Source organism: Carassius carassius, chromosome 34 (genome assembly GCF_963082965.1).
Source record: "Carassius carassius chromosome 34, fCarCar2.1, whole genome shotgun sequence".
NCBI lineage: Eukaryota > Metazoa > Chordata > Actinopteri > Cypriniformes > Cyprinidae > Carassius > Carassius carassius.
Window position 1 is genome coordinate 4724987 of NC_081788.1, and position 25544 is coordinate 4750530.

Here is a 25544-nt window from a genome sequence, read left to right on the forward strand (position 1 = left end):
GGAGAAATTCAGGGCAGCGAAACAGCAATCAGCCGCTTTCCGCCAGCTGATTCCCCGCAGACCCAGGGAGGTTGAACGCCGACAGGCGCCCGCGCGTTCTCGCTCAACCTCCTCTCATCGCCAGCGACTAGCCTCTCGAGAGGAGCCTTCACCTATGGCGCCCCCTCGCAAGGACTGGGGCCCTAGGGTTGTCCTACCGGCTAAACAACGCCAATGTAAGAGGTTGAACCTGAGTTCGATGGCTAACGCCTCTCGTTCTCGGGCACCGAATAGCAGCTCCTGATCTTTTAGCTGCTTGCCAGGGACTGTGCCCTCCGCTAGAGAGCACTGTTGGACCGCTTTCGCGCATCCAACATTCTCATTGCAGTCCCCATGCTCAAACTCTGACTGCTTCGTCGCAAATAGCGCCTCGAACAGCATTGGATCGAGCTGTAACGCCAAACGCTCCCTCAGACAGTCTGCGCAATCCAGCTTTCAAAGTTCGAGGGGCGTTTCAAAGGGTCCTGCACGGACGGCCCGTCATGACAGCTCGCACAGCCGCCGCTTTTCCGCTAGTGGCAGAGCCCGATGCTCAATCTGTTGGCCTAACTCCTGCCGTGGACACGTTTCAGGATTACGCACAACGAGATGCAACGACTATTATGCATACACTTCCCCTGTGCACGAACACCGCAAGTTTTTCGTGCCCGGACATTTCAATGTGTGTGACAACGTTGCAGGAAACGGACATTTTGAGACCGCTAATATTGTTTCGGGCCGCGTGGGAATGCTTGCCCGGCATTTCTCAATGGGTGTTACGCACAATTTTTCACGGATACACCATTCAGTTTCAGAAAGGCCCAACCCTTTCCGCGGAATTCTCTCCACGGTGGTGAAACCGATGGATATAGCGGTGCTGCGACGGGAGATGTCAGCTCTACTGAACAAAGGGGCTATAGAAGAAGTACACCCCTCTCAGATGGAGTCAGGGTTTTACAGCCGTTATTTTGTGGTACCAAAAAAAGACGGCAGATTACGACCCATTCTGGATTTACGCCGTCTGAATCTTGCACTCAGGCCGAGCAAATTCAAGATGTTGACTGTAAAGTCTATTTTGTCAGATTCAACCAAACGACTGGTTTGTCACGATCGATCTGAAGGATGCATACTTTCATATTCAGATCATCAAGAGACACAGGAAGTTCCTCAGATTCGCTTTAGAGGGCAAAGCGTATCAGTACCGCGTTCTTCCCTTTGGCTTAGCTCTAGCTCCCCGTACTTTCTCAAAATGCATAGACGCAGCTCTGGCCCCGTTGTGGCTCCAGGGCGTCCGTGTTTTGAACTATTTGGACGATTGGCTGGTATTAACGCAATCGTGTGTTAAAAATGAAAAGTGTGTTAATCCCCTCTCAACGGATTACCTTTCTGGGAATAGAATTGGACTCTCGCACGATGACAGCGAAGCTTTCTCTCCCGCATGCTCAGTCGATTGCGTCATGCGTGCGGCGCTTCAGAGCGGGTCACGCTGTGACAGTGAGATTGTGCCTCAGACTTTTAGGTCTAATGGCGGTGGCTCTTCCCGTAATTCATCTGGGATTACTTCACATGCGCCCGTTTCAGTGGTGGACGAAACGACAAATATTTCACCCCGTTGTCTTCCGCATCAAACGATCTCGGTGACACGGAGGTGTGTGATGTCGGTAAAACTGTGGATGTCAGCAGAATTTCTCCGTACCGGGGTTCGGCTGGGGATCTGTGCTTCCCGGGAGACTGTCACGACAGATGCGTCTTTGACCGGTTGGGGAGCTGTTTGTCAGGGGCGCCCAGCCCACGGAGTGTGGACAGCGGCACAACGCAGCTGGCACATAAACAAATTGGAATTACTGGCGGTTTTTCTGGCTCTCCAGTATTTTTAGAGTCTGCTGATCGGCCGTCATGTGCTGCTCAGATCAGACAACACAGCGGTCGTGTCGTATCTGAATCATCAGGGAGGATTACACTCTCGCCCCCTGTGCAGGCTGGCGAGACGTATTCTTCTTTGGTCTCACAACAAATTTCTGTCGATCCGGGCTGTTCATATCCCCGGACGACTGAACTTCGGAGCGGATTTACTATCCAGACAGATTCTGGAGCAAGGGGAATGGAGATTGCACCCCCAGACGGTGAATCACCTATGGCGGATTTTCGGAGAAGCGAAAGTGGATTTATTTGCGTCGAGCACGACTACGCATTGCCCGCTATGGTTCTCCCTATGCCCTCATCGCCCCTGGGCTTGGATGTGTTAGCTCACAACTGGCCCAGGACCAGTTTGTATGCGTTTCCCCCAATTCGTCTGATCCCAGCGGTATTATGCAGAATACGGCTGGACAGAGTGGAACAGCTGCTGCTGGTGGCTCCGCGGTGGCACACACAGCCGTGGTTTGCGGATCTGATCAATCTGTTAGCGGGCTCTCCATGGGAGATTCCCCTCAGACAGGATTTATTATCGCAAGCACAGGGACTGATTTGGCACCCGAGGCCAGATCTGTGGAAACTGTGGGCGAGGCCTCTGAGCGGAGTGAGTTAATATGTCCCGGTCTTTCTGTTGAAACAACCGAGACTATACTGAACTCTAGAACAGCTTCTACGAGACGCTTATATGCTTTTAAGTGGAGAATGTTTACGACCTGGTGCGAAACTCATAATATGGATCCAGTTTACTGCCCAGTGGCTTCAGTACTGGAGTTCCTTCAGGACCGTTTTTCGGATGGAGTGACACCAGCCACCCTGAAGGTTTATGTGGCAGCCATTTCAGCTTACCACGAGTATATAGGTGGTGTCTCAGTGGGCCGTCATCCACTGGTTTCTTGTTTCATACAGGGTGCGCGGCGGCTGAGACCTTTCCGCCCTGTGCGAGTTCCTTCATGGGATATATCCATTGTGTTGCATGGTTTGTCAGGGCATCCGTTTGAGCCCTTGGAAACTGTATGGGATAAAATCCTGGCTCTGAAGACACTTCTTCTTATGGCTTTATCCTCCCTCAAGAGAGTTGGGGATTTACAGGCTCTCTCTGTCTCACCCTCGTGCATGGAGTTTGCACCGGGCTCTGTGAAAGTGTTGTTGCGACCTAGGCCTAATTATGTCCCTAAGGTCGCATCTAATCCCTTTCGCTTTCAGCAGGTGGTCCTGGAGGCTTTATCCCCTGCTGTGGCGGAGTCTGGAGATCTAAGTCTTTGCCCTGTGAGAGCTTTAAAGACTTATGTGGATTGTACTGCCCCATTGCGTAAGTCTGACCAGCTATTTGTCAGTTTTGGACATAAGAATAAAGGCCATGCAGTTACAAAACAGCGCATGTCCCATTGGCTGGTGGAGGCAATATCCTTAGCCTATGAGGCGCGCGGGCTCGCTTCGCCCTTAGGAGTTAAAGCTCATTCCACTAGAGCAGTGGCTTCTTCTCAAGCCTTTTTCAGTGGATCTTCTATGGATGATATCTGTGCTGCGGCAGGCTGGTCCTCACCGAGCACTTTTATCAAGTCTTACAGTCTGGATGTGAGGATGGCTCCTGGCTCCCAGGTTCTCTCCGCTTGAGCAGATGCTTCCTTGGATCCCAGCTATCAGGTACGTCAGGCGTTATGGTATAGCGTTCCCATAGTGGTGACGTCACCGCAGCATTGAAGTGACCTATGAAAGGGAACATCTCGGTTACGTATGTAACCTTGGTTCCCTGAATAGGGAACGAGATGCTGCGGTCCTGGCCGTGCCATACCTTGATAGCATTCTTCTTCTTCAGTCATGAAATCTGAGTTAAATGGCGCGCGGCACCAGGTATATATATGCGTACGCATGCATGGGCGGTGCCACGCGCTATTTAGCCAATAGGATTGGTGGGATGGTATAGGGCTTCAGACATTCGTCACACCAAAGGTGTTCCCATAGTGGTGACGTCACCGTAGCATCTCGTTCCCTATTCAGGGAACCAAGGTTACATACGTAACCGAGATGGTTTGAGAGAAGAGGGGCTTAGAGGACTTACAATAATGTAGAGTATTTAAAAATTGGGTTTTTGAAACATTAAAGCATGACAACATTCTGTTACACCAAATACACAAAATAATGATCTTTTAAAAAAGCATCATATGATAATGTTTGTCTGGGGAATCTGAATTAATTAAAAGTTAATTTGTTCATATTTTGCATTATAAGTATTTCATTTTGATTGTTTTTGGTACTTTATTCTCTGATATGTTTTATATAATCGTTAATTTAAATATTTATAATCAGAAATAAACCGATTTTAATAAACATTTTCAGAAAACTTTAAAGTTACATATTGAAATAATTAAGTTTAGATAGATAGATAGAACTTTGGCTTTCTGCTGTAATATACCACGTATTATAATGGTGTTATCATTACATGATAGGTTAAAAGGCAGATTGATGTAGTAGATCGGTACAGTTATATATAAATATAAGATTTTTCTACTACTATTTTGTACTTAAAGCTTTAATGCTAATTGATATTTCTCTGTCTTTAAGGAGAAAAATGCAAAGAAGCGATTCTTCGGGAATAGACCTGAGCTGTACATCAGTTTGCCTTTGAATGATGATTTCATGCCATGTTTCTCAAAGGAAGTAATGTCTAGACTATAATGTAATGAGCTAAAAATGGTTTTAATAAAAAAATAAAAAAATAACTACTAGTAATTGCTACTAATTTAGCTTTACTAGATATCTTGCAATGTATTAAAGCTTAATTAGTAAATTCTGTCCTCCATATTAAAATCCCATTATTTTCACAATTTTTTTGGTATAGATCAAGTAACAAACAAACACAATTAAACCCCACTTGCATAGACTCAGACAAGGGTTTACTGTAGGCTATAAATGTTTACCTGAAAGGATTAACTCTTTTTCATAATAAGGAGATTTATCATAAATGTCAATTCGAAGCTGTTGGAATTTCAAATATTAACACATTTTACACATTCCGGGGAAAAAAGTCAGAATTGTGATATATTTACTCGCAAGAAATATGAAAATGACATGTGAGTGTCACACGGTATTATTCTTATTTCCTTAAAATTACTGACAAATGCAAGGTGTCTTCACCGAATGGACATGTAGTCTGCGTTCCATAATATTATAAGCTTGTGAGCATAAGGCACTAGTTAACACGATCCCAACCCATTGTAAACGGAAAACAATAGTTCATTCTTCTGAAATCAAGGACCACCAGATCTCACGTAACTCAATCAGATTTGCAAATGACTGCAGTTCTTTCAGACGAGTTCGAATCCCCAAACGACAAAAACCTTTTTATTATTATTATTAACAATAATAAACGTACTCTTGCAGTTACAGGTTATAAAATCACTTATTTTCTTTTACAAATTATACCAATATCACGTAGTGAGAACGCTTAAGTGTAATGGACTTGTTGCACATGTTTGCAGAAATGTCGAATCTGCGGCGGATCGTTTCACAGCTGGGAGTAACAACACGGAAACCGGTTAACCCCGGAAGAATCCGTCGAATATCGATAAGTGTCCATACTCCATCCCTCTTCCTGAAGACACCTGTTACATTTAACTCCGGTAAGAACAATTCGACACTAATATACAACATTAATCTGAAATAATGAGGAAAGCGTGAAGATAATAGCAACATTAGCGGTATTAGCAAGCTACCAGAACAAAAGCAGTTTCGTACTAAATAGATTTACCTTTTAAATGTGTGGCTTGTTTGTATTATTATAATAGTAATACTTTCTCATACTTTTAATCGTTCGTACAATATATATATATATATAATATTATTATTATTTTAATTTGAAAGGCACAACAGTTACAGTTGTAACGTGTAAAGTCTCTGTTGAACATGATTAATAGCACATTCACTGTTACTAACGTTACAATCCACTTGTTCCTGGTGTGCATCCTGTGCACGAGCGCTCGCTGTTCTCTGGAGATTTGGGTGGTTTGGCAGGTTTTGATGACACACACGGAAAACAACAATAGAAAAAAAAAATATTTCCATTTTGAAGTTTTTTGAGTAAATAATATTTTTTTTTAATTATTATTATTTTTTTTTTAGGGTTTCCCATTTTAAACCCTTAAATATTAAATAATAGCCAGGAAAAAAAAATAAAAACCTTTTTTATTTTTAGATTTTATATTTTTACTTTTACATTTATGCATTTTGGAGACGCTTTTATCCAAAGCGACTTACAGTCCATTCAGGCTATACATTCTTTATTTATCAGTATGTTTATCAGAATTTGTATTTTCTGTTCAATTTTAAATGATATATATATATATATATATATATATATATATATATATATATATATATATATATATATATATATATATATATTGTGTGGAGATCCTACTCAAGGATAAAAAAGCACTTTGACTTTATTCAGAGCCTCAAACTGAGCAAAAATTGTTGTTAATAATTATATGGTCAAAAAAAAAATACATGAAACTCAATGTTAATCAATGAGATTTTTATAACAGTATGGCAGACTACATACATAAAATGCATGTTAATGTCAGTTGTCACTCAGTATTTCCCAATATTATGTCTTAGTAAGATCAGGTGAGTTTTAAATACTTAGTTTTATGGTCAAAGCTCTGTAGTTTTTAGTGTGGAGGCTAAACATACAATGTTTGAGTGATGAAGCAATAAACATTCATATTTGATACTCAAAAAAAAAAAGACAAGACAAATGGATAATCAAGTAAACATACGTTGTTGCTTCAATCCATTTTGTAATATGTACATGATATTATGTTACAATAGAAAAGTTAATATTATGTTTACTATATAAAATTCAGTAAAGATTTAACTGCAGAAAGACATGAACTGCAAGCTTTTTTTGTATAAAAAGGCTTTTTACTTCCTTATAAAGTATAAACTATCAGTCAGACGAGTTAAGGCATGTAGTAGATGGTGTGCAACAGGTTTTACAGCAAAGTTTTGATCATGAATAACTAGGATAACTAGAGTTATAATAATTCCAAAAAATAAAGAACAACTACAAGATTAAGTTTGCTGATGCAGAATTGAAGTGCACATTTACCATGAAATGACTTCTTAACAGTTTTATATTTAAGTATATTAGTCTCTCACTAAACTTTAAAATCTGCATGAAAACAGTACTACGTTATGAGCAGTTTTACTGCTGCTACATCGTGACATGACGCTGATGAAAATTGTATATTTTTGATAACTGCGATGAATTTAATGCCTAATACAGTGCTGTTTATGTTTATCAGTATGCTATGATGACCAACGATGCTGTCAAAATATGCAGCTCGCTAGGTTTTAATGCCCAAAAATGTTGTCTTTATAATAGGCAGGTATGTTATAGTCCCCCATAATGCAGTCTAGATATGTTTGATGGCTAAAAAAGCCTCATGCATTTGGTTTTGTGACACTGATGTCTGTTCTCCTCACTTATTTATTTACATTTTTTAACATTTATGCATTTCTCTGTTGTTCTTTCATGTGTTATGCGGTTATAAATGTTTTTTTTGTTTATGCTAAGGATTTTCCTTAGTTTTCAGTTATAATCATCAAAATTAAAAGAAATAAACATTTTGAAATATATCAGTCTGTGTGTAATGTGTGTAAAAAGTTTCACTTTTTGAATGGAATTAGTGAAATAAATCAACTTTTTGATGATATTCTAATTATATGACCAGCACCTGTATATAAAGTTTATGCTTTCTTTTTCAGGTGTTTGTGGGACTTTGACTGATCATGATGGGTGCACTCGGAAACGTTCGTCGTGGCGGTCGCTCCCCGTCTTTGATGATGGCGGCTCTCATCTCCTGCGTCCTGCTCCTTGGCTTCAACTACTGGGTCTCAAACTCAAAAATCAGCGAGCTGCAGGTTTGACACTCTGTGTTTAGATGGAGTCTGTGGCAAGCGGTGGTGTGTGTGGCTGTTAACTGTGTTTGGATGTGTGTTGTTCTCCAGAGCAGGATAATGGAGATGAAGGGCCACATGAGGGAGCTGGCTGCAGAAAGAGACCAAGAGCAGCAGAGCAAGCTGAAGGCCATGGAAGAGATTAGCAGACAGAAGGATCAGATGGAGTTACTGGAGGAAACACACCAGAGACAGCAGGAGAACACTCTCATCACCTGGAAACACGAAAGAGTATGAAAACACCCCTCTTACACTCGCTTTTTAGTCATGATTTAAGAAACAAATTATGTTCTTAGTCACGGTGCTCCCGTCTGATTTGAGGGCATCGCCGGTTCAACGCAAGTCGTGCTGTTTACAGTTGCTGTTCTAGCCATAGCTAGTGGATGTTGCAGAGTTAAAAGTCTAACGTGAAGTAGGTTAATGTCAAATTTTCATAATTTAGACAGGGTAACAAACACAAGTTAAAGAACGAGCAAGGCTCCGAGTTAGACTATTATTTTCGGGGCGGTATGGCTCTGTTCATCAGCTAGGAATTCAACAAGGATATTTTCGTAAACAAAAACTGAAACTAAGACTTAAAATATTGGTCAGTTTTTTTTCTTCATAAAATGGAATAATAATAATAATAATAATAATAAACACAATAAATGAAAAGCGAAACGAAACTAACAACAGTTAATTAAATAAAATATTAATTAGCAAAAATCAATAACAGTTTTCATTATTAATAAGCTCTTTATTGTGGCGGAAAATCTGGCCTGTGTCTGTTTAGAGAAATGCCTGTTTGCGCGTGAAGTTGCTGAGACGTTGTTAGTCCTAAGCGGCTGATCATAAAGGATGCGTCTGTGGCAGTGAAATGGAAAATAACACAGGTTATGAGACAGAAGTTGAACTTTAAACTTGAGCGCTGCATTTTTACTTTCTTGTGCGAGACGCGGGTGCAACAGCAAAACAAGTCCGTCAAGCACAAAAAAACTTTTTTGAGATGTCATATTTTCACGAAGGTTGACAGGCTGAAATGTGCTGTTATTATCTTTGTTTTTTTACAAAACATTGCTAATAATATTATAATCCATGCGGAGAGACATTTCCCCACAATGTAAAGAATACCAGGACAACACACACACGCACACATACACAAACAGACAGACACACACGATTTCATCTTAATTCGTCTTAAATGACATTTTTCATAGTTTTTACTTGTATACTTTTAAGTTGCATTTATTTTTTTTTTTTCAATCTCAAACCCTTATTTTATTTTTATTATTAAGATGTCTGCACAAGAGTTAACTAATCTGTGCAAAAAATTAAACTTGATGAAATTAAATGTCTTGCCTTGGTCTTCACTGGAAGTGTTCTGTTTGCTCTGCTAAACTATAATAATAATAATATATTACTAATAAAATAATATAATATAATAACTAAAACTGAAACTAAAACTAAATAAAATAAAAACTATAAAAAAATGTGTTTGCAAAATAAAAAATAAACTAAAACTGACAAAACCATTGATGAAACTAACTAAAACTAAACTGAAATTTAAAACAAAATTAAAAACGATATTAAAATAAAAACTCTATCAAGTAAATAAGTATTGTGATACTTGGTGCCACAGTGACACTCTTGTCCCAAAAATTATTTCTATACCACGATACTCAATATGTTGTCCCACGGCGAGTAATTTTTCCCTGTTGCACCTACACAAAATTTGAGGGTTCCCCCACCTGCCAAATCCCACTTTAACCACTGTATATACACACACACACACACACACACACACACACACACACACACACACACACACACACACACACACAGCCGTTCAAAAGTTTGAGATCAGTAAGACTTTTTTTTTTAAAGAAGTCTCTTCTGCTCATCAAGGCTGCATTTATTCGATCAAATATACAGAAAAAAAACGTAATCTTGCAAAATGTTATTTTAATATAAAATAATGGTTTCTATTTTAATATCCTTTAAAATATAATTTATTTCTGTGATTACTCCAGTATAAAGTGTCACATGATCCTTCAGAAATCATTCTTATATGCTGATTTATTATTATAATTAACAATGTTGACAACAGTTGTGCTTGCAAATCTTTTTCCAGGATTGTTTGATGAATAAAAAGTTAAAAAGAACAGCATTTATACAAAATATAAATCTTTTCTAACAATATAAATCTTTGCTATCACTATAACAATTTAACACATCCCTGCCGAATAAAAGTTTTAATTTCTTTCAATAAAAGAAAGAATAAAAATGTACTGACCCCAGACTTTTGAACTGTAGTGTATATTGTTGTAGTGTAAATAAATGCTCTTCTTTTTTTTCTTTTTATTCATCAAAGAATCCTGAAAAAAGTATCACAGGGTCCAAAAAATTATTAAGCAACACAACAGTTTCCAGCACTGACTAAAAGCACTGAATAAAATCATCATATCAGAATGATTTCTGAAGATCGTGTGACACTGAAGACTGGAGTAATGGTGCTGAAAATACAGCTTTGATCACAGGAAGAAATTATAGTTGAATATTTATTAAAATAGAAATATTTTAATCATAATATTCCACAATATTAATTTTATCCTGTATTTTTGATCAAATAAATGCAGGCTTGATGACCATAAAAATCTCCTGTAAACAAATATAAAACATCGGTCTGATCCCAAACTTTTGAACGGTTGTGTGTTTATAGACAGTGCAGCCAAAATAACATGCATTTTATATGACCCTCTTACTTTGGTAAAATAATTAACATTTTGCAGATACTATAAAATGTTGACAACGACTGTACATTTAAAGTAAAAAAATGAAATAAATACATAAAAATTATTTAATCCTGTGATGCAAAGATGAATAAGAACAATTATTAATAATCAAGCATAATTTATAATTTATAAATTCAAATCATCGTATTCAAATGATTTCTAAAGGATCACGTGACACTGAAGACTGGAGGAATGATGAAGATTGAGCTTTGCATCATAGGAGTAAATTACATTTTAAAATTCATTAAAACAGGAAATTATTATTATTATTATTGTTTTTTATTTTTTTTTTGCAATATTACTGTTTTTGTGTTTGTTAATCAAATATGTGCAGCCTTGGTTTCTTTCTTCTGCTGAACACAAAAGAAGATATCATCTATTTTCAACAGAGGAAATAAATTCTTGCCAGTTCGGTCACAATTGAGTAAATGAGTAAATGATGACCGAATTGCCATTTTGGTTAAACTGTCCATTTAAGGATTAAAAAGATTTTAATTTCTACATGAGCATAACTAGAAAAAAAGTTATATTTATTATAAAAATGCCTATGGGGTTATGAGATTTGTTTCATTTTTATTATATTTTTATTTGCATGACTTTTTCAGTGCTGGAAATCACTTTTAAAATTAGTGGCTTATAGGTTCAGAGCAAGTTTTATTCAGGGAGATTGCAAACCAAAGCTGTGAGGAAAGTGACACACATCTGATGCAACAAAGCCACTCCCCTGTATCTACTGATCTAATTTAAAGCACTTCACAGTGAAAGAAGTTTAGAGACAAAATCATCCTTCACTGTACAAATTGGGACGCTAGATGGTGATATAGGGTTATGTAACAGTAATGTAACATGAGCATCACCAGGTATTGATGCCAAAAAATGCTGTCTAGGTAGGCATATATTCTATGATTCCCAAAAATGCTGGTTGTAGGCAGCTCACAATTGTTTTGATAAACAAAAAACTGTATACCATTGTTTCACAACCCCTATTTTATATTACAGTATTCAAACGTTCTGTAGCCCTAGTTTTGTTTTCCATAACTTAATCCATGGATAAGAAACAAAGTCTCATCTTCTTTCAAATTATGTCCATTCTTTTTTTTTTTTTACAATAAATGCCGTTTTGACGCACTTTGATGTGAGACGACAGATCACTGTATAAACACCTCAGTTCAAACGGCAGTGCGATCGTCCCTTCCTTTTTACTAACTTACTAGTTTTAACGTGAAATAAACATGAATAAACATTTCACGCCTCATGTAATTGTTCAATCAATGTTTCAACAGCATTTAATTTACCTCAGACAAGTCGTTAGTGTCCGCAACTCATTAGTTCGCTAGAGAAAGGAAGTCTAGAGAAGAGCATTTAGCTAAATATTAAACTACATACTCATATTACTTTACCTGTTTGTGAGTCTTAATTAAATAATTCTGTTATGAAACAAGTTATGACAGCCATTGTGTAAATTATTATTTCACCAACAAATAGAAATGTTATTTAGAAAGTAATAAAAAAAACTGCATTATCTGCAATTTACTTGTTTGCATAATTTTCTTTTTTTTTTAATTTGAGTGTTGATCATTATATTAAAATAAGTAGTAATTGATTTAAAGTTTGGGCTCTGTTGTTATTTTTAACCCTATAGCAATGTAAAAGGGCTTCCTACAGTTTAGAGCAGAATCTGAGGTAATATTTGTTAAATATAAAAAAAAGTTATTTTATGTTTATGTATGAACCGTCTTGTTTGTGGACCGTTACACCCCTACTGTCTATATAAGCAGGTCTGCTATTATACCCAAAATTGCTCTTTAGGAAGGCATGTGACTAGATTTTGATGGACAACATTGTCATACTGGATAATCCTAGGTGTCTCTATTTGGTCCTAAAACTCATTTCTCTGTCATAGGATAAACTGAAGTTCAATATTTCCTCCAGTATTAAAACAGTGCAGGACATGAAGAGTAAGTGTCTACCTCATATTTGTCCTTTTATATGAGCTCTATGATGCATATCACCTTCCTTTCACATTACTGTTTATTTTCCATTTCTAGACCGCATGAAGTCAGTAATGGAGGATGTTAATAAAAGTCAGAGCGAGCTGAAATCCTGTCAAAGTAACATGGACACACTTAATAAGAAAGCCACCAGTGAAATGTAGGTTAATTCTGAATGCTCTAATCTACAATATAAAATACATTATAGTCCTTGATCAGTATGATAATGGCTGTGTGGGATGGGATTGTGCAGGACTCAGTGCAACAAACAAATTGAGGCCACAAAAGACGAATGCAATGAAAAAATTGCAGCTGCCAAACTGGAAAAGCAAAAGACATCAGAAAAGGTTGCTCTACAGGTATGGTTAATGGGAAAAAGTGGCCTAAAATGGCTCCTTATAGTGATCATTATCATTTGGTGTTTCTTTCCCCCTTTCCACTTACACAAACTCTGTCCTTTACAGAATGCTGATGGTTCCATAGAGAAAGTCTCTGTTTCAAAAGCCAAATCTGATGTTCCCACTACAAACCATTCTGATAAAAATGTGGCAGAATCTCCAAAAGGCAAACCAGATGTGGGTTCACAGTCTAAAAATGATGCTCACGTCCAAACCAATAAGTTATTAGTGGAAAAAGATGAGAAAGGTATGAGTTGCCAAGTCTTCTTTGTGGTTTCTAGGTGGTTGATTAACGGCTCATGTCCCTTATTCAGTGAAAGTCAGATCACTCAGAGGAGTAAAAGCAAAGCTCTCCTCAACAAACCAATGATATTAGGTTTTCATGAATGTAGCATGAGTACCACATGCATGTTATTAATCTTATCTTGAACAATTTATCCATGCGTATGTTTTCTTTTTTTTTGACATTGTAATGTTTAATCAAAATATCGTAACTCAGATCTTCTGGTGAAATGGCAGACTTCTTTCTAATAACGTAAGCCTGACTTTTCTAATCATTTTGTCTGCTTAAACCCCATTCCTGAAAGCTTACGTTCATCTGCCTTTTTTCACTCCACACCTCAAAATATAGCATTTAATTAGATTCTGATTATCTGTTACACTTGGATGTACAGTACATCAGTAGGAGTGTAACGGTTCAGATTGCTCTCAGTTCTCAGTTCAAAAGGACTTATGGTCAAATAAAAATAATGAAAATAATAAATAATCAAACTAAATGCAACAGCACAAATAAATACAATCAAGCAAAAATACAAATAAAATAAACAGTTTTTCAGGTGTTTAACGGTAATTGTCAGGCACAGAAATTTAAGTAAACAATTTTTATACAGTGAAATATTGCATATTTCACTGTATAAATTAAATACCAATCCTTGTTGAAGTTACAAAAGCTATTCAATCAAGAGAAGTGAGTGATTTCCTTGTCTTTGGTTGTTTAACATTAAAAACACAGACAGCAGGAATAGACTGCTGTTCCTTTAAGACATAATTCACAGATCCAGTACACTAATACTGACTTTCTTGACTGTTCACATTCACTTAAAGCCTTCCACACACAATGCACGATTTTAGCAAACCTGTAAGATCGTTGCAAATCCTACTGTGCGACATGGAACTGATAAACTCGGGTGGGACATGCATGCAGACTGTACGAGAATGATACCTATTGACCCGTAGGCTATGACATGTTACTATAAAAGAATAAAATGTCATCAGCGTGCGCTATTGGTAAACAAAAAGAGTTGTAGTTTTTATGTGGGCTGAAAAATGGAAGCGGAGAAGGGATAAGACAGGGCTGCCAACTTTTGAGTTCAATTTGGAGTGAGAATTCCCACAGCGTTTGGGGGATTTTGATATATATATATATATATATATATATATATATATATATATATATATATATATATATATATATATATATATGTATATGTAATATTATTATTATTATTAATATTAATCTATTAGTCTGCATTTACATTTTCTGACAAGGCTCTCTGTGTGTGCATGCGCTACGAATTAGTGAACGCGCACACATCTTCAGACATCTCACGCGAGTTCTCAAGCACTAATTGTTTGCTTGAATGTTTCAGTTGACATTTTAAATTTTTTACCATTGCTGTTGTAATATGGGAAGCCAATAGGTATGTTGTGCGCTTTGATATTTTCAACAAACCATATTATACATGTATTATCAGATTTTAGATGAGCCGTGGTGCAAGTTGGGTCCATCTCAATAGGGCCACTGCTGTGGGGGCAGGGGCGGACCATGGTACTTACCAAGAGTAATGCGATACGTATCATGGGTAGTGTATCACCATTTTCGGTTTGGTCTGAATATTGTTTCACCCCTATACATCACAGTACGGAAGAAAAGATCTGTCGCCACATCCGTTAAATCATGACATGCAACCTCTGGATAAAATACAATTTGTGCCCTAGTGGCAGCCCCCCGTTGAATTTGGGTCTATAGTCTGTCATTTGTTGTAAGTAAAGTCCACACCACAACTACTACAGTAAAAACACAGAGGAATCACTTTCAGCACAAAAATTTTCAGCTAAAAACAATGACAGTCTACCCGACTTTATAGAGCACAAATATTTAAAGCAGCAGATGAGATAACTTAAAGTATGGATGCTATTATAGTTATAGTTATCACTCTTGGCTTGAACAGGAAGAAACACAATTCTCCATGTACCTTCAGCGTGTGTTTAAACAACATTTGTCTGCTCCTCTAAGGTGCTGTAATTTTACAGCCCATCCCCTCCTCCAAAGTTGCCAATAAGAATGAGACTCTAAAGAAACCAGCCAATGAAAAAGTTCCAGAAGCAGTGGTGGATGTTAAAGCACAGGCTTCAAAGGCTGCAGGTAGGGTAACAAAGAAATTTCAGCCATCAAAGCTATACACACACACACATAACACATTTTCTCTGTCTTCATACAGATACTGTAAAGGATAAAGCAAGGATTTTAGACCCAAAGGAAGAAGACATTAGGATTGGAGACCCAAAAAAAGATAACATGGGGATTGGAGACCCCAAAAAAGATGACATGGGGATTGGAGACCCAAAGGAAGAATACCTGGGGATTGGAGACCCAAAGAAAGATGGCATGGGGATTGGAGACCCAAAGAAAGATGACATGGGGATTGGAGACCCAAAGAAACATGACATGTGGATTGGAGACCCAAAGGAAGAAGACCTGGGGATTGGAGACCAAAAGAAAGATGACATGGGGATTGGAGACCCAAAGGAAGAAGACCTGGGGATTGGAGACCCAAAGAAAGATGACATGGGGATTGGAGACCCAAAGGAAGATGACATTGGTATTCGAGACCCAAAGGAAGAAGACCTGGGGATTGGAGACCAAAAGAAAGATGACCTGGGGATTGGAGACCCAAAGAAAGATGACTTGGGGAATGGAGACCCAAAGAAAGATGACATGAGGATTGGAGACAAGAGAGAGGAAGATGCCAACATTGAGGACAGAAAAGATGAAGACGCTGCAGGTGGGAAGGAAGGTGCCATTATGTATGAAAATGAGGGCGAGATTGAAAAACAGCTGTCCAAGATTAAAGGTCCTCTTCAATATCATGCAGAATTTGAAATATTCATGATATAATTCTGATATATATATATATATATATATATATATATATATATATATATATATATATATATATATATGATTATTATAAAGGATTTTCTGCATTTTTACAGATGAAAATCAAGGTGTTGGTCAAGATCTAGCGGATGATGTGGCAAATTACAATGGTGATGATGAAAACCAACCAGAATCTGAGGATGAGAAGCAGGCAGAGCTTGCAGAGATTTGGAATTGACAGCAACAATTTCTCCAGCTAAAGACCGGCACAGATTCTCATTAGTGACTGTTCTGAACCAACAGGTGGAGAAGACACCTGCTGTAAAGAGTGATTTGTTCTGGATGATTACTGCACTAATGTGTAATGAAGAATATGTGTATCATCTGTGGTGAAGTCATTATTTTTCTATTACTGGTTTTAAGTTGAACTTGAATGTAACTACTACTCTTATGACATTGAGCCTTTAAATGAATGCATCATGGTGAATTTTCCTTCTTAAAGGGGTCATAGGGTACCCATTTTCCACAAATGAAAAGTCTGTAAAATAGTTTGGTTAAAATTTCTCAATGGTAGCGTAAAAAACACCTTTTTTTTACCCTGTCAAAAACAGCTCTTTTTAGAGCACACAGTTTTGTAGCATTTTCATTTAAATGTTAATGATCTCTGCTGACCCCGCCCCTCTCTTCCGAGCTGCTCTCTGAGGCACTGTTTATTTTAGCATTCATCGTGAAACTTGACAATTAGCACATTATTAAGAAAGGCGATTAGCAAAGATTAATAAAAAAAAAAAGTTGCACAATTCTTCTGTAGGTGAAGCTGGATCATGAATGATTTGCGCAAACATAGACGCATTTATGTAGATTGGGGACGCATTCCCTTCAGAAACAAATGTAATCCACTGCATCTTCAGCGGCTCAGATGTCGGGGGTAAATTAACTGCTGTGTTCATTATTACATCCAACAACAGAACACCTCAATCGCTCAGGAGTCATTCTTGTCTACATATGCTCGGCGGTGAAACCATGCTGGACTGATGACAGCTCACTCTGTGCTGAAATGCTACTGTTAATCAAACTATCATAGCAGGAGCCAGGGGTGAAAAATTCTTAGAATTTTAGGGTAGTTGTGTACACACACTGCCAACACACATTTCAGTTCAAACAACTTGTAAAAGTGCATATAGCATCATATGACCCCTTTAAATGAAAGATGCTTTGTTCTTGAACAAAAGCAACAGCGTTCTGCTACAAAAGCTACTTTATATGGTCTTAATGGTTTTGTGTTTTGTTTTAATGTCTCAACAATTTAGCTACTGAAAAATGCATAGGAATATTAGATGTTTAGACTGAAAGACACTTATCACTCACAGTGCAATCCAGTCCTTCATATGCTGTAAAATTGACTTATGTTTATGTAAGAATTGCATTTAAATTTCTTTTTAACATGTCATGTTGGGAACTGTAATATTTTAATTTTTAAATGTTTTGTTGTTTTTTTATAAATGGGTTTCTCACTGAATTTCTGATCATGTAATAAATATTTAAGTTGCTCTCCTGCCTATTGTGTGCATTTAATGGGTAAACAATGTAGATGAGTGATGACTGGCCATTATGGTATCTTATGGTAGATACATTAACATTCAATTCACTGGCAACAGCTCTGGTGGACATTCCTGCAGTCAGCATGCCAATTGCATGCTCCCTGAAGACTTGTGAAATCTGTGCCATAAAAATAACATTAAAGAGGTGTGTGAACTTGCAAGCACGATGTCAGACACTGTAATATGCTCTGGTCCCCTCCCTGCTTACCGTGGTGATGAGATGCATAGCAGATTGTCATCACTCAATGGCTGGATGTTTAAGTGGTGCCCACAGAATAACATAGGTTTCATAGACAATTGGACGAGCTTTTGTGGCAGACCTTACCTGTTGAAAAGAGATGGTCTTCATTCCTCCTGGGGTGGCGCCTCTCTTCTCACTAGAAATATGGCACATAGTCTTAGAGTTTGCACTTGACTAACTGGGCCCCAGGTCAGAAAGTAGACAGACTGGCTAAACCGACCGTCTGCTAGCTGCACATAGAGACTCTTTGAATTAAAAACAGATGCAATGCGGATAAAAAAATGATAAAGCTTGGTTTGTTGAATATCAGGTCCCATTCTACGAAAGCACTTTTTTAAAAATAATATGATCACTGATAATCTAGATGTGCTCTGTTTGACAGAAACCTGGCTTAAACATGATGATTACATTATTTTAAATGAGTCTACCCCCCAAGATTACTGTTATAAACATGAGCCACATCCAAAAGGCAAAGGGGGAGGTGTTGCTTCAATTTATAACAATGTTTTCAGGATTTCTCAGAGGGCAGGCTTCAAGTATAACTCGTTTGAAATTATGGTGCTTTATATAACATCATCCAGAGAAACAAATGTTAATGATAAATTCCCTGTTATGTTTGTACTGGCTACTGTATACAATCCACCAGGTCACCATACAGATTTTAATAAAGAGTTTGCTGATTTTACATCCAAGTTAGTGCTGGCTGCAGAGAAAGTTTTAATTGTTGGTGATTTTAATATCCATGTTGATAATGAAAAAGATGCATTGGGATCAGCATTTATAGACATTCTGAACTCTATTGGTGTTAGACAACACGTTTCAGGACCTACTCATTGTCGAAATCATACTCTAGATTTAATACTGTCACATGGAATTAATGTTGATGGTGTTGAAATATGCAGCCAAGTGATATCTCAGATCATTATTTAGTTTTGTGCAAACTTCATATAGCTAAAACTTTAAATTCTACTTCTTGTTACAAGTTTGGTAGAACCATTACTTCTACCAAAAAAAAAAGATGTATCCCTGATGTATCCGAATTCCTTAGCATATCCAAAACCTCAGAACAACTTGATGATGTAACAGAAACTATGGACTCTCTCTTTTCTAGCACTTTAAATACAGTTGCTCCTTTACGCTTAAGGAAGGTTAAGGAAAACAGTTTGACACCATGGTATAATGAGCATACTCGCACCTTAAAGAGAGCAGACCAGAAAATGGAGCGCAGCTGGAGGAAAACAAAACTAGAGGTATTTCGTATTGCTTGGCGGGAAAGTAACATATCCTACAGAAAAGCATTAAAAACTGCTAGATCCGATTACTTTTCGTCTCTTTTAGAAGAAAACAAACATAACCCCAGGTATTTATTCAATACAGTGGCTAAATTAATGAAAAATAAAGCATCAACAAGTGTTGACATTTCCCAACATCACAGCATTAATGACTTTATGAACTACTTTACTTCTAAAATCGATACTATTAGAGATAAAATTGTAACCATTCAGCCGTCAGCTACAGTATCGCCTCAGACAGTGCACTATAGATCCCCTGAGGAACAGTTCCACTCATTCTCTACTATAGGAGAGGAAGAATTGTTTAAACTTGTTAAATCATCTAAACCAACAACATGTATGTTAGGCCCTATTCCATCTAAGCTCCTAAAAGAGGTGCTTACAGGAGTCATAGATCCTCTTCTGACTATTATTAATTCCTCATTGTGATTAGGATATGTCCCCAAAACCTTCAAATTGGCTGTTATTAAGCCTCTCATCTTTTTTGTTTAAAACGCTATATAAACAAAGGTGACTTGACTTGACTTGACTTGACTGTGGCATTGTGCTGTGCACATTTTAGAGTGGCCTTTTATTGTGGCCAGCCTAAGGCACACCTTAGTTTACATTTACATTTAGTCATTTAAAACGACTTACAAATGAGGACAATGGAAGCAATCAAAAACAAAAAAAGAGCAATGATATACAAGTGCTATAACAAGTCTCAGTTAGCTTAAACGCAGTACACGTAGCAAGGGGTTTTAAATAATATAATAAATAAAAAGAAAACAGATAGAATAGAAAAATAATAAAGCAAATAGTGTTAGAGGTCTTTTTTAATGCTTTTGTTAATTAGTGGTGCTTGCCGGAGGCAAGGCATCACTATTACTATTCGCCTTGACAAAACTTTGGCGCGCTACTCCTCCCGCATTTTTTGTCACAGACCCATGAATGAGATGTCAAAACGTGCGGCTTATTGAGGAGAGGTGTGCTATGACTTTTCTAAGCAATCTGACATACGATATTCGTACAGCGGACGAAGAAAATGTGTAAAAATATCCCATAGACTTAACATTGGAAAAACTATCTGACATCATATCTTTGGATCAGAAAGTCATAGAGGCTTGGCAGAGGGCTCTTTTGACTCGGCCTATCAAGCAGTCCATAAGTAGTGACATAACAACTTCATAGCCACGCCCTAGCAACCACTTTTAGCACCCTAGCAACTGTTTAACAACATATAAAAGCTATTTGTCAGCAAAATAACTATATAGAAACACTAGATCTGGCTTTTTGGATTCAGGCTGGCAAATAGTCTTTAAATATCACCCCATAAACTATATAGCCACATCATAGCAACCATGTAGAGTACCCTAGCAACCATATAGGAATATAAAGAGCATATATCTTGGATCCACAACATCACACAGGCTTCATGTTTGGCTACCGGGAGCAGAGTTTTGCCACTGCAAGCACCACTCACATTTTCTTCAGGAAATGTACATTCTAGTTATATAATACAATCCGAATTCCGGAAAAGTTGGGACGTTTTTTAAATTTTAATAAAATGAAAACTAAAGGAATTTCAAATCACATGAACCAATATTTTATTCACAATAGAACATAGATAACGTAGCAAATGTTTTAACTGAGAAATTTTACACTTTTATCCACTTAATTAGCTCATTTAAAATTTAATGCCTGCTACAGGTCTCAAAAAAGTTGGCACGGGGGCAACAAATGGCTAAAAAAGCAAGCAGTTTTGAAAAGATTCAGCTGGGAGAACATCTAGTGATTAATTAAGTTAATTGATATCAGGTCTGTAACATGATTAGCTATAAAAGCTTTGTCTTAGAGAAGCAGAGTCTCTCAGAAGTAAAGATGGGCAGAGGCTCTCCAATCTGTGAAAGACTGCGTAAAATAATTGTGGAAAACTTTAAAAACAATGTTCCTCAACGTCAAATTGCAAAGGCTTTGCAAATCTCATCATCTACAGTGCATAACATCATCAAAAGATTCAGAGAAACTGGAGAAATCTCTGTGCGTAAGGGACAAGGCCGGAGACCTTTATTGGATGCCTGTGGTCTTCGGGCTCTCAGACGACACTGCATCACTCATCGGCATGATTGTGTCAATGACATTACTAAATGGGCCTAGGAATACTTTCAGAAACCACTGTCGGTAAACACAATCCGCCGTGCCATCAGCAGATGCCAACTAAAGCTCTATCATGCAAAAAGGAAGCCATATGTGAACATGGTCCAGAAGCGCCGTCGTGTCCTGTGGGCCAAGGCTCATTTAAAATGGACTATTTCAAAGTGGAATAGTGTTTTATGGTCAGACGAGTCCAAATTTGACATTCTTGTTGGAAATCACGGACGCCGTGTCCTCCGGGCTAAAGAGGAGGGAGACCTTCCAGCATGTTATCAGCGTTCAGTTCAAAAGCCAGCATCTCTGATGGTATGGGGGTGCATAAGTGCATACGGTATGGGCAGCTTGCATGTTTTGGAAGGCTCTGTGAATGCTGAAAGGTATATAAAGGTTTTAGAGCAACATATGCTTCCCTCCAAACAATGTCTATTTCAGGGAAGGCCTTGTTTATTTCAGCAGGACAATGCAAAACCACATACTGCAGCTATAACAACAGCATGGCTTCGTCGTAGAAGAGTCCGGGTGCTAACCTGGCCTGCCTGCAGTCCAGATCTTTCACCTATAGAGAACATTTGGCGCATCATTAAACGAAAAATACGTCAAAGACGACCACGAACTCTTCAGCAGCTGGAAATCTATATAAGGCAAGAATGGGACCAAATTCCAACAGCAAAACTCCAGCAACTCATAGCCTCAATGCCCAGACGTCTTCAAACTGTTTTGAAAAGAAAAGGAGATGCTACACCATGGTAAACATGCCCCGTCCCAACTATTTTGAGACCTGTAGCATATATCAAAATTGAAATGAGCTCATTTTGTGCATAAAATTTTAAACTTTCTCAGTTTAAACATTTGCTATGTTATCTATGTTCTATTGTGAATAAAATATTGCCTCATGTGATTTGAAAGTCTTTTAGTTTTCATTTTATTAAAATTTAAAAAACATCCCAACTTTTCCGGAATTCGGGTTGTAAAAAAACAGATTACAAAGAGATTAGAAAGATAGTTCGTTTTTTTTTAACAATAGAATTAGAATAGTGAGTGCTAAAGTTAGAGGGTCAAATAAAGATGGAAGAGATGTGTTTTAAGGCAATTCTTGAAGATGGCTAAGGACTCAGCTGCTTGGATTTAGTTGGGGAGGTCATTCCACCAGGAAGGAACATTTAATTTAAAAGTCCGTAAAAGCAACATTCACTTGCAGATCAAAAGCTTTTAGAGGGCACATAAGTCTAAAGTAATAAATTTAGGTAAAGGGGTGCAGAGCCAGTGGTGGTTTTGTATTTTGCACACCTAAGCAATAATCATGCTGTCTAATTAGCATCTTGATATGCCACACCTGTGAGGTGGATGGATTATCTCGGCAAAGGAGAAGTGCTCACTAACACAGATTTAGACAGATTTGTGAACAATATTTGAGAAAAATGGGGGCAAAAACAAAAGTGTTGTGTTTATAATTTTGTTCAGTGTAATTTGGTCTATTTTCAATTTGAGTGCTTTTTTTCAATAGCTAAGACGTTTGAACATGCCCACGAATTAGAAAGGCATGATAATACAGTCAAAGATATTACCAATATTTAAGTCAATACAAACTGACAATGCTTGTTCCACCCGGCTGACCCAGTGACTGATACTTCCCTGACATCTTCCCATATCTTTCCAAACCCAAATTGTGGTGAACAGCACATTCCAGGGCCCAGTTTATGGGAAGGACCCTCTCTGACCATAAAAGTGGACAAAGGTTTGCTACATTTTGATTGGATCTAGGTGGGCTAACATAAGCAATCTGACCAACACCATCAGATAAAGATGCTATGACAACAACCAGACACCTCAAAGAGGGCAAGAAGAAGACCTATGGAAGCAAGCCTGGAAAAGACAGGACTTCTCTTCGAAGTTTCTGCCCTTTACCCATCTGCAGACTAATTGCTAAGGTTTTTGGCCTGTGACCACCTTAAAAATCCTTTAGGACCTCCGAATGCAGCAGCAGTGGGTAAAACAAAGAGACATCACAAAGATCCATCCAAATCCAGTCACCTTTACTTTTATTTATATAGCGCTTTAAACAAAATACATTGCGTCAAAGCAACTGAACAACATTCATTAGGAAAACAGTGTCAATAATGCAAAAATGATAGTTAAAGGCAGTTCATCATTGGATTCAGTTATGTCATCTCTGTTCAGTTAAATAGTACAGTCATAACTAGGTTTCCAAATGTTAAAACTGATTACCATTGGCTGGAGTAAGGATGCTGAAAACTCAGCTTTGATCACAAGAATACAGTAGCATATATGTTAAAACAGTCAAATACATAATTTGAAATTGACAATATTTTACAATATTACAGTGTTTACTGTGTTTTTAATAAATAAATGTAGCCTTGGTGAGCATGAGACTTTCCAAAAAAATAAATAAATAAATAAATAAATGTTGTTGAAAAACAAATTAATGCATAAAATCATTTAAATTAACTGATAAAAAAAAAAACAGCAGTTCTGTTTCGCCTATAGCAACGAGCTGTATCACGCATTGTTTCTATTCCATTCTTTTATGCAGCATTTCTAGTCCACTCTTGGATTATGGCAGAGGTACGTGTTTGTGTTAGATGGTTAGGTATGTTACAGTAATAATATTTATGTATAAATATTGGGTGATATAAAGGATTGTGTTGCTGTGCTGGGTTAGATTTGCGCCGTGACAGGTGTTTGAATTGTGTTGATTTTATATTGTTTATTTATTTAGTTTGTTAAAGATTGATAAAGTTGTTTTGTATTTGTTTTTGTTTTTCTGTTTGACAGATCTTCCTTTGAGGAGTTTTATGCATATGGACCTCTGATGTCTAGGCCCTGCTGTTTTGCTCATGATTTATTTATTTATTTTCATATACGTTTTAAATTGATGGTCATATATTTGTTTTGAAGTTATTTCTTATGTTATTATGTTATATGATGTGTGGAGAAAAGGAAAGTATTTAACCCATTTTTCTATATTCTAGGAGCCAGTCTGCGTGGGAGTACTTTCCTCTTGTTCATCTGGGACTTTCCTTTACTGCATGTGGCGTGAGGTTTTCTGCACTGCATGGGTATTGATTTGAAAGCATAGAGTTATTTGCATTATTCACTACACCTTTTTAAATTTGTTGGTTGGTGCACGTCAGTGCACGTGTGGTGTGTGTTCTGGTGTGTATTGAGGTTATGGGTCCTTGGCCCAGTGACTTTTTCTCTTCTTCCTGCAGGCTTGGTTGATCTTTCATTCAAGAATTGTGGGTTATGATTATAATATATGACTTAAGTCTAGACATCTTAAAATTGTGATTCTCTTTTTACATGGTTATAAATTATAAATATAAAGTGTTTTACTTGGAGGTCACGTGTGTTCTTCATTTTACTAGTTATAGAACTTGTGTTTAATTATTTCCGTAAGTATTAAACCCCGGTGGCATAGTCGGAATCAAGTTCATTAGCTATCGCTTGGTTACACCTACATCCAGCACCTCCAGTTGACACCCCACCATTACACAGGCGATTTAGACATTCTTCCAAATCCCTGTCATCAGGTACTGTTTCAAATACTACCTCTAGATCAAGGCACAGTGCAGCAAGTAGATCTCCAAGGCAAGGATTTTCAGACATCCAGAATGCCATGCTAAATGAAAGAATAAACGCTCATGAACAAGAGGAACTCCAGCCAGGGGCGCAGATGGGATTTTTTAATTGGGGGGGACAAAGCTGTCAGCAATTGATTTCAACTCAATAAGTTATTTTGCATAATTTGGGCTTTAACTGGTGCTCATCTCAGCATATACATTCTATCATAATGAACAAAAAAGCATGGTTGTGTCATGGTTGATCGCAACCATTTTTAATCTGCGTAACCCACTAAAACTGCACTCTGCCTCAGCAGATGATATGGGCACCACCATCAACAATCTTACTAATGTCTCTACTATATATATTATGGCTATTATGGCTCCTTTTGTAATTTGTGTGTTTTTATTTTGATTGTAGTGAGATCCTGCGTGCAGTGTCTGTGTGTAAAGATATTGAGCACGTGTTTATAATGAGCACGT

At 37.6% G+C, this 25544-nt stretch overlaps 1 protein-coding gene across 2 annotated transcripts; it reads left to right on the top strand.

The window, feature by feature from the left end:
- Positions 1-7699: 7699 nt before the first annotated feature.
- On the top strand, positions 7700-16595 carry LOC132115350 (Golgi membrane protein 1-like). 2 transcript variants are annotated; one of them, XM_059523786.1, is made up of 10 exons: positions 7700-7857; positions 7945-8124; positions 12568-12622; positions 12713-12815; positions 12909-13014; positions 13120-13300; positions 15350-15478; positions 15555-15604; positions 15665-16187; positions 16330-16595. In XM_059523786.1, the coding sequence occupies exons 1-10, from the start codon at positions 7726-7728 to the stop codon at positions 16449-16451; spliced, it is 1581 nt and encodes a 526-aa protein (XP_059379769.1). In that variant the 5' UTR covers positions 7700-7725; the 3' UTR covers positions 16452-16595. The 2 variants fall into 2 exon arrangements, with proteins under 2 accessions (XP_059379769.1, XP_059379768.1); XM_059523785.1 differs by having other exon boundaries at positions 15555-16187.
- The last annotated feature ends 8949 nt before the right edge of the window (positions 16596-25544 follow it).